General features: G+C 46.2%; 1 protein-coding gene across 2 annotated transcripts; it reads left to right on the top strand.

The window, feature by feature from the left end:
* The first annotated feature begins 2,615 nt into the window (after window positions 1–2,615).
* LOC127056800 (zinc finger and SCAN domain-containing protein 20-like) lies at window positions 2,616–4,864 on the top strand. 2 transcript variants are annotated; one of them, XM_050965095.1, is made up of 2 exons: window positions 2,616–3,241; window positions 4,261–4,864. In XM_050965095.1, the coding sequence occupies exons 1-2, from the start codon at window positions 2,719–2,721 to the stop codon at window positions 4,788–4,790; spliced, it is 1,053 nt and encodes a 350-aa protein (XP_050821052.1). In that variant the 5' UTR covers window positions 2,616–2,718; the 3' UTR covers window positions 4,791–4,864. The 2 variants fall into 2 exon arrangements, 1 of the variants encoding a protein (XP_050821052.1); XR_007775917.1 differs by lacking the exon at window positions 2,616–3,241 and adding an exon at window positions 3,315–3,644.
* The last annotated feature ends 5,584 nt before the right edge of the window (window positions 4,865–10,448 follow it).

Raw genomic sequence — 10,448 nt, forward strand, 5'->3', positions numbered from 1 at the left:
ATCAGCCCCCTCCCTTTCCTGTGTAAAGAAAAGATTCTGTCCTGCCTGGACTATCATAGCAGCAGCATGCTGGGCTCCTCTCCCCCGCATGGCTTAATGTTCTGCCTAGACTGTCATAGCACGAGGAGGCTGCCTCCTCCTCATTTTATCTCACTAACAAGTCACTGTTTCTTATTCCTGCATTCTTTATAACTTCATGACACAAATGGGGGAGACACTGCCACGGTAGCCCAGGAAGGTTGGGGGAGGAGGGAAGCAACAGATGGGGTTGTTGCAGGGGCAACCCCCATGAATGGCATGTAGCTCATCATTTCTGCCAGATCTGACATGGAGCAGCTGTGCTCTCTGATACACTGTTTCTCTAGTACATTTGCCTCATCTTCTAGGCAGGACTGACTCTATTTTTAGAAATCATAAAGGAGGGATTGACTCGGGGAATCATTCCCAGTTTTGCTTTTGCGCCCCCGGCCAATCTCAGCCAGGGGCACCCATGATAGCAGCAGACAGCACAGAAGAACAGATAACCGTCATATCATTACCAAATTACACTGGCAGCAGACAGTACAGAACGACTGGTAACCATCTCTGCTATCATGCAAAAGCAAATAAATGTTGCTGTGTAGCGCTGGAGTATCGCCTCTGTCCATGGCATCCAGTACACATACGGTGACTAAAAAAAAAAGCTGAACGGGCTCCATGGTTGCCATGCTATGGTGTCTGCCAGGACAATTCAGGGAAAAAGGGCGCGAAATGATTGTCTGCCGTTGCTTTCCTGGAGGAAGGAATGACTGACAACATTTAACCAGAACCACCCGCGACAATGATTTTTGCCCCATCAGCCACTGGGCTCTCAACCCAGAATTCTAAGGGGCTGGGGAGACTGTGGGAAATATGGGATAGCTACGGAATAGCTACCCACAGTGCAATGCTCTGGAAATCGATGCTAGCCTCGGACCATGGACGCACACCACCGAATTAATGTGCTTAGTGTGGCAGCGTGCACTCGACCTTATACAATCTGTTTTATAAAACAAGTTTATGTAAAATTGGAATTATCCCATAGTGTAGATGTACCCTCAGATTGTACATCTAAAAATCGATGTAAGGATTTTTTAGAGATGTGATTTTATAATCTTCAGCAACACACTAATGAAATATTTTTAAAGCAAATTTTAAACTAAGGTCCTGTAGACTAACATGTTCTGAGTAAATTTAAATTTTTTATTAAAGTTAATGTTAAAAATTTTTATATAATACATAGGTTGGGAAAAGAGTGTCTGTACATCTGAGTATAGTGCTTAGATGATCCACAAATACAAAGTTAGTTTTTTAAAAGTCACTTGATAATAAGTCACATCATCAGCAATAAACCAAATTTGGGTGAATAGATTTAACAATACAGTTTAGATCTTACAATCTGAATACTCGGGTACATCACTCACGAAAAGTTGTACAGAGATTTGGTTGTGGAAAGCAAAACATATCAATGAGTGGAGATTCTCAATTATTGAGGGACAATTAGGTTGGTTGTCCATTTAGAAAATACAATCCATGAGGAAAGTATTTGTTATTTTCCTGACTGCACTTCTCATCAGCACTCCAGCTTATCCCTCCTGGTATTGCCGATGTCCAGTGATGTGTTCTATGTAGATATCTCTTGACCACCTGATGCTATCTGACACCATGAGTTGCCTCATCAGCCAAGCGTAGCGTTGACCAATTCTGCATTCTCTCAGCACTCACTCGTTACTGGGGTTCCATGCGCCTAAGACTCTGATGATCAGTGCATGTGTCTGGAACTGGTAACCCTTAGCTCTCAAGATTTCAGACAGAGGGGCACATTTCTCTACCTTTCAAGCTTGGCCATAGTGGAAGGCCGGGGTCCTGTTCTCGAATGGCACTGTGATGTCTATCATGATGATGATCTTCTGGCCCTCATTGGTGATGACTATGTCTGGTCGCAGTTGGCTGTTGGTTCTGAGGATGGCAGAGTTTACAGCAACCTTCCCCATGGGTGGTGGGATGGCTCTAGCCAGGCGATCTTGGATGGTGTTGTGTTGCAGCTGCCAAGCTCTCAAATGGGGCTTGCAGTTACACAGGATGTGAAGTAGCATCTTGTTGGCATAGCTGCACTTCCTGCATCACTTGTCCCGATTCCCATGGTAGATAGCTCCGTTCAGTGGGATGCAGTTGAGCCGGGCCCTGTGGATGAACCTCCAGTCGGCAAATCGGGTGAAGCTTCCCTGGGGAGGAAGTGGTTGCTGGTATCCCACTTGCAGGTCACCAATGCACAACTGTTTTTTTTGGTCAGTAAATTCAGAAACTGAGGCCATGGCTACACTAGAGAGTTGCAGCGCAGGTGAGGGGGTTACAGCGCTGCAACTTAGGATGTGGCCACACTTGCAAAGCACGGCCAGCGCTGCAACTCCCTGGTTGCAGCGCTGGCTGTACACCCGGTCGAGCCTCGGGTGTAGGGATTCCAGCGCTGGTGATCCAGCACTGCCCAGCAAGTGTGGACGCCCACCAGCGCTTTTATTGACCTCCGGGGTATAAGGAGGTATCCCAGCATACCTTATAAGCCTCTCTGGTAATCATGCACACTCCATTCCCTGGGCTCAGCTGACCCCACCTTTAAATGCCCCGGGAATTTTAAAAATCCCCTTCCTGTTTGCTCAGCCAGGTGTGGAGTGCAATCAATCAATCAATCAATCAGCGACCATGCCTCCACGCCCCAGACGAGCCCCAGCATGGAACAGTTCCGAGCTGCAGGACCTCATCAGTGTTTGGGGTGAGGAAGCTGTGCAAGCACAGCTGCGCTCCAGCCGGAGAAATTATGATACCTATGGGCAGATATCACAGTCCTTGCTGAGAAGGGGCCATGAACGGGATGCGTTGCAGTGCAGGGTAAAAATTAAGGAGCTGCGCAGTGCTTACTGCAAAGCCCGTGAGGGAAATCGCTGCTCAGGAGCTACCCCCACAACCTGCCGTTTTTACAAGGAGCTGGATGCCATACTTGGGTGTGACCCCACTGCCAATCCTAGGAGCACGATGGAGAGTTCAGAGCAGGGAGAAGTGGGGGGGGGTGTAGAGGAAGCCGAGAGTCAGGCTACTGTGGTGGAGGGAGACACCCCGGAGTCCCAGGAGGCATGCAGCCAGGAGCTCTTCTCAAGCCAGGAGGAGGCTAGCCAGTCACAGCAGCTGGAAGTTGCTGGTGAGGAAGAAGCAGAGGATCGTGCTTGGGGTAAGCAGATTTTTATGTTTTGGGAGAGGAGGTTTTGGGTTATGGCTGCCTGCCTGCATGCCTAAATGTGGAATAGCCCATTGATTTGCTCTATCACGTCTCTGTAATCTGCCTCAGTAATCTCTTGAAAAGTTGCAGCCAGAGCGTGGGCAATGTGCTTTCGCAAGTTTATAGGGAGAGCCACCGTGGTCCTTGTCCCGGTCAGGCTAACTCGTCCGATCCACTGTGCAGCGAGGGGTGGGGGGACCATGGCTGCACACAGGCAAGCTGCATAGGGGCCAGGGCAGAATCCACATTGCTGTAGAAGACCCTCCCTCTCTTCCCAGGTAACACGCAGCAGTGATATATCTGGCAGTAGGAAACCCTGTTGAGAATTTAGGGATACTTGAGTGCAGGGCGCCAGGTTTGCGGTACCCCCACAGCCCCGCGGTGCGCTCCGGTCTCCCCACCCCCTTCCAGCACGTAGCCAGCACCGCGGTGCGTTCTGGTCTCCCCACCCCCTTCCAGCAGGTAGCCAGCCCCACGGTGTGCTCCGGTCTCCCCACCCCCTTCCAGCAGGCAGCCAGCCCTGCGGTGCGCTCCGGTCTCCCCCGCCCCCTTTCCAGCAGGCAGCCAGCCCCGCGGTGCGCTCCAGTCTCCCCACCCCCCTTTCCAGCAGGCAGCCAGCCCCGCGGTGCATTCCTCCCCGTCACCAGCAGGCCGGCAGTTCCGCAGACCGCCCCCCCCGCCAGTAGCTCGCCACCTGCATGTTCCCTACTGTCCCCTGTGCAGGCCACCAGCTACCTCCTGTACCCAGTGCAGATAAACCCCAGTGAGCCATCAGTCAGTTCCCCCTCTCAGGTGAAGTCGGGGCAGAAACACTCACCCCATTGCTCGCCATGCCTTCGCTTCCCTGGCCTCTCTGTGTTATGTTAGGTATGTGGGAATGATGCTACAAAAAGTCTACAAACTCCTTCACTGTGTGAAAATAAACAATGTAGCCTCTGTGTTTTACATGTTTCTATCTATGTTTTTTTTAGTGACCTTGACTAATGCAGCCGGATCACCGGCCTCACGTCGGTTGCAGAACTTGAGAAAAAATCCACGAAAATCAAAAGAGGAGTTGATCAAAGCAGTTATGAATCAGTACAACAGAGAAAGTAGGAAGACACAGGAATGGAGAGAGAAAATGTATGAGTGGAGGCAAATAGAAAGCAGGAGAAAGGAATTGGCTACCAAAAAAACCTCAAAGCACATGATAAGCCTCCTGGCTTGCCAAACTGACTCTTTCGAGTCTCTTGTAGCCATGCAGGCAGATCTGTACCGTGGTAACCCACACCCCTCCCAAAGCTCTCTTTCTTGTTCCCCAGTATTTGCACAAAACACCTTTCTCCAGCAGCCAGTTTCTTATTACCCCCAGCTGCCCCCAACACCTGTACGATCACCTACCAGCCCTGATAACTACAATTCTTACCCTGTGCACTCCACCCCCATTACTCTGCAGCATAGTAATCCTGAAGTGCAGCAGACATTGAACAGTAATCCAAACAGGACATATTCAAACCTCTGAATGTACAGTCCACCACCCTAACCCCCCTGGCCTTTTATGTACTGTACTTTGAATAAAGGATTTTATGACTTTTACAATACATTTTATTATTGCAGGAAGTGGTAAATATTGTACCCCAAGGTAGAAAGGAGCACAGCAAAGGCACCAAACATTACTGTTGGCTCTCAGCATCAAATTGCTCCCTTAAGGCATCCCTAATCCTTGAAGCCCTTTCCTGGGCCTCTCTAGTAGCCCTGCTCTCTGGCTGTGCAAATTCAGCCTCTAAGCGTCGAAACTCAGGAGGTCCATTCCTCACTGAATCTTTCACCCTTCCCTTCACAAATATAATGGAGGGTACAGCACGCGGATATAATAGCGGAGATGCTGCTTTCCCCCAAATGTAGCTTCCCATAAAGACACCTCTAGCGGCCTTTCAAACAGCCAAAAGCACACTCCACAGTCATTCTGCACCGGCTCAGCCTGCAGTTGAACCGGTCCTTGCCCCTGTCAAGCTTCCCTGTATACGGTTTCATGAGCCAAGGCATTAAGGGGTAAGCGGGGTCTCCAAGGATCACAGTGGGTATTTCGACGTCCCCTACTGTGATCTTGCGGTCTGGGAAAAAAGTCCTGGCCCTCAGCTTCCTGAACAGGGCAGTGTTCCGAAAGATGCGTGCATCATGCACCTTTCCAGGCCATCCTGAGTAAATGTCAGTGAAACGCCCACGGTGATCCACAAGCGCTTGCAGAACCACGGAGAAATACCCCTTGCGATTAACGTACTCTGATGCCAGGTGGGGTGGGGACAGAATAGGAATATGCGTCCCAGCTATTGCCCCTCCACAGTTAGGGAAACCCATTTGTGCAAAGCCATCCACAATGTCCTGCACGTTCCCCAGAGTCACAGTTCTTCTTAGCAGGGTGCGATTAATGGCTGTGCAAACTTGCATCAGCACCATTCCAACGGTGGACTTTCCCACTCCAAACTGGTTCGCCACCGATCGGTAGCTGTCTGGAGTTGCCAGCTTCCAGATTGCAATAGCCACCCGCTTCTCCACTGGCAGGGCAGCTCTCAATCTCGTGTCCCTGCGCCGCAGGGTAGGGGCAAGCTCAGCACACAGTCCCATGAAAGTGGCTTTTCTCATCCGAAAGTTCTGCAGCCACTGCTCATCATCCCAGGCTTGCAGGACGATGTGATACTACCACTGAGTGCTGGTTTCCCGAGCCCAAAGGCACCGTTCCACGGTGCTAAACACGTTCGTTACTGCCACAAGCAATTGAGGGTCTTGAGCGTCAGGAGTTTCAATATCATTGTCTGACTCCTCACTGTCACTTTGCAGCTGAAGGGATAGCTCCACTGCCATGCGAGATGTGCTGGCAACATTCATCAGCAAGGTCCTCAGCAGCTCAGGCTCCATTTGTAACAGAAATCTCAGAAATCGCGCTGCAGACTCATAATGCCGCCAAACTGCTCGGAATGTGTAGCAAAGCACCACGGGGCGTTGGAACAGGAAGCGGAAAGACCCGCACACTTCCTTCCCCTTCCCACAAGTCACAGCGCCAAAATGGGATGAGGTGCTCTGTGGGATAGCTGCCCACAATGCACCACTCCCAACAGCGCTGCAAGTGCTGCAAATGTGGCCACACTGCAGCGCTGGTAGCTGTCAGTGTGGCCACACTGCAGCGCTGGCCCTACACAGCTGTACGAACACAGCTGTAACTACCAGTGCTGCAAAACTGTAAGTGTAGTCATGGCCTGACAGTATATACCTGGGGATTAGCAAATGCCTGTTAAATGGCTTCATTACCACTTGAATGGCTCTTTAACAGTTACAATGTTGTGCTAATAAGTCTGGCAGGCTGGAAGGCTTTTTTACTTTTAAGTACTAGGTCCCCTCCAGAGGAAGGCTCACCAGGCTGCAGCAGCCAGCTGTGGTGGGAGCCTGCAGGAAGGGTCAGAACAGGGATAGGAAGAGGTAGGAGGGTGGACACAAAGACTCAGGGGTGCCCCAAATTTTCAGGTGCCCAACGCAGCCATGTATGCTTTGTATGCCTAAGGACGACACCTGGCCACATGACTCAAATATTTTTCCATTACATTACATTACACAACTTAAAAATGACATTGTATGGCTCCATGTTTATTGTCTCTCAGTGCTATCCAGATTATGTGCAAATAAAACATTTTTTTTTCTAACTGCCAGCCCTGTAGGCTCAAGCCTGGGCTCTGACAGTGAAGCTGCATTCTTTCCTTCTCTTACATCACTGTAAATTTTAAAAAATTGTGCAGGCTAAAATTCATCCTAAATGACATCTGTACAATCCCACTATTTTAAATGAAGTTCTCTTCAGTCTGATGTAACTGAGACAGAATTCAACCTTCAAAAAATCAAAACTTTAACATGTATCCAGCTTAAACATTAGGTAGTGTTGCCAACTCTTGTAATGTTATTGTTAGACTTGCAATATTTGGTGTTTTTCTTAAAGCCCCAGCTCCTGTAGTCAGGGGATTAAGTGAGAATCTCACTTTAGATTTAATTTTAGTCAGTTTCCAGCCCCAGAAAGAAATAAAAAGAACCCTTTTTAAAGAAAAAATCATGTTCTTCCTCATGATTTTTGAAAGCTTGAGGTTGGCAATAGTATGATGTGAAGCAAAGTACATGAGATTAAGAATAGTGATGGATAGCTGTTAAACAAATCAGCTCTGTATATTTATGTGTTTGACCTATCAGAATTAAATATTATACTTGGCTTTACAAGTGATTGGACAATATTATGACGAATAACAATATTTGTAATTATGCATGGGAGAGGGAAGGGATCATCAGATCTCCCACTCAGAGAATGAGGGTATCAGGGAAAGAGGAATAGAGCTCTGTGACAGATGGCTTGGTCTGCAGTCTGTTATTTTTATTAACTCTCACAGTAGCACTCAGAGGTCCAAACTGAGATCAGGGCCATATTGTGATAGGTACTGAACACATATAGTACGAGACACTCTCTGTCCAAAAGGACGTATATCTAAATAGCCAAAACAAAGGGTGGTGAAAAGGAAGTGACTGTCACATTTCAGAGATGGGAAACTGAGGCATAAAGAGACCTGCCGATGGTCACCCAGAAGTCTGTTGCAGAGACAACAATTGAATCCAAATCTCCTGAGTCCTGGGCCAGTGCCTTCACCACTGTAGTGGGAACATTTTCTTTCCAGTTTCAGTCCACATGAGTCCAAATTACTTAATTTCATTTTGAGATTCATGTTTGAATAAATATTAAATACTGAAAGTGAAAGTTAGCCATACATTTTTGCCAGGTTTGAGATGGAAACCACACAAAATTTTGCTGGGGCAGAATGTGGACAATGATCTGCAAAACCCCATATCTGAGCATCTACCTTCTGAAAATCGGGCCCATTTATGGGGTTTCAAGTTGGGCACCCAAAACTACTGGTTACTTTTTAAAGTCTCAGCATAACAGCATCCTCATCCAAGACTGGGGCTCCTAGATGCTACAATAATATTTTACCTACCGCTATCTTTCGAAAGCAGTTGACTGGCCTCTAAAACAGGAGGTGAAAGCAAGTTAATTCCAGTCCCCACAGTCTATAGAAATCCTCATCAGCTGAATGGAATGCTTGCCAGCTCAGTACTTCACTTGTTTGTGGCAGCAGGAGTCTAAATTCTGCTGCTAAACAGGCTACTTCTGGCTGCATCCTTTACCTCCTCTAGATTCACTCCAGAAAACGTAGTAGTACTAGGGAATGTCCTGGGTCATGGTTGGCAAATTTGAGCTCAGATTAATTTGAAATTTAGCCTACAAGGATATGTCTACACTGCAGCTGGGAGGTGAGTGCCCCAGTGCAAACAGACTTACTTGTGCTAGCTCTGCTCTTGCTAGCAAGCTGAAAATAGCAGTATGGATGTTGAAGCATCAGTGGTAGCTCGGGTTAGCCACCTGAGCTTGGACCTAGGGATTGGGTGGGCTTGGACTCAAGTGAGTATCTCCAGGTGTAATGAATATCAGTTGAACCTAGGCAGAGTTCTGTCCATGAACACTGAAACCTGGTGAGTTCTAACTACAAAAGGTCACACGGTTTTACCCAGGAAAGAATTTAACCCCTTAGAATATGGGAGTAGGCATATTGGAGCCTTCTTCTGAAGTAGCAGGTACAGACCAACATGAGCTGCTAAATACTGACTTTTGTGGAACAACACTTGGCTTTGTTAAAGTATATCCTACAATAAGTTCTTATTGTAAGAGCAATACCAAGACCCTGCTTTAAAAAAAGAGAATTCCTTTATATGCTTTTTACAAATTACTATAGTAACAAAAAACTACAATAGAAATGAGTTTTGTGGCTTCAGACTGATCACTATTGAATAGACTTACATTTCTCCAGGTGTGAATAGCTAAGTCACTGACCCTGACTTTGCCACTTTTATATTATAGTAGGTAAGCTAGTAGAATATTCCTTCAAATAAAATGTTTACTCAATAAACCTGTAACTATGATATGATATTGCATTAGCTATATTTTTATGTTACTGTTCTGATATGTTATTTGTAAGTATAATTCTACAATAAAAGGAAAACAAAGATTGATACTAAAGAGAATGAACTTTCAGAATTTGCTATGAAATTAGTCTAATATTTCACTAGAAAAAAAGCATAAAAAAGTGGAATTACTCCATTTACAGGTGGAGAAAGGAAAAATGGTGATTGCATTAATAAAAATAATAAAAAAGCTTTACTGCTATAGTAGAAAGCTTGTAAATACCAAACTGATAGTTAGACTCCTTTACAAACAAAAGGGTTAATCTTAATTGTTGATCAGTTTTTCTTTTGCTTAAAACAATGCAGCACGCATTCTTTATTTTAATGCTAGAAAACCTCTTATTTAATCAGAATGCCTTTCTGCATAATGTAGGTCTTATGTGAGACATAGTACATGGGTCCTTATATATAAGTCAGAATGCAAACACCAATTCCTCTGAGCCTTGCAAAGCTAAAGCTCATCTAATATTTTTCTTTTAGGAACCATTTTCACAAAGAATCCATTGCTAACACATGATGAGGCAACTGATGAATGCAACAGATTTCTAAATTTATTAAATATACATGCAACCATTGACACCATATGCCACACAAGTATCAGTGAAAGGAAGCTGACAAGACATGTTAGGGCATGGATATATTGTTATAAACCAGACTTGAAAGGCCATGAAAGCAAAGAACATTAGGGGTTAAGAGGCTGGGGCAGGAGGGAGAAGGAGCAACTATGATTACCAATTTATCATAGCATGTCTGCTTTGGGAAACTCATGGGCTAGAACTACTTGTTTCTTTGGCAAACACATAATACTTGAACAATTTATGAGAATGTAAAAAAAAATGCCACATGAAAAATCTGCAGTGCGCTCTACTAGTGGTACTCTGAACTTCAAGCATTTTCTTTGTCAAAAGGAGAGAGCTCATGAAAATATTAAGACCATAAGATTGGCCATACTGAGTTGGACCAATGGTCCATCTAGCCCAGTATCCTGTCTTCCAACAGTGGCCAGTGCCAGGTGATTCAGAGGGAATGAACAGAACAGGCAATCATCGAGTAATCCATCTCCTGGAGTCCATTCCATGTTTCTGGCAGGCAGTTCTTTAGAGATTCCCAGAACATGGGGTTGTGTCCCTGA

This window comes from Gopherus flavomarginatus, chromosome 8 (assembly GCF_025201925.1).
Source record: "Gopherus flavomarginatus isolate rGopFla2 chromosome 8, rGopFla2.mat.asm, whole genome shotgun sequence".
In the NCBI taxonomy this organism is placed as follows: domain Eukaryota; kingdom Metazoa; phylum Chordata; order Testudines; family Testudinidae; genus Gopherus; species Gopherus flavomarginatus.

Excerpts from the sequence above, each read along its gene's own strand:
- LOC127056800 (XM_050965095.1), top strand. The coding sequence starts at position 2,719 with ATGCCTCCACGCCCCAGACGAGCCCCAGCATGGAACAGTTCCGAGCTG. Across the intron at positions 3,242-4,260 it reads AGCAGAGGATCGTGCTTGGG|TGACCTTGACTAATGCAGCC; the intron begins GTAAGCAGATTT and ends TGTTTTTTTTAG.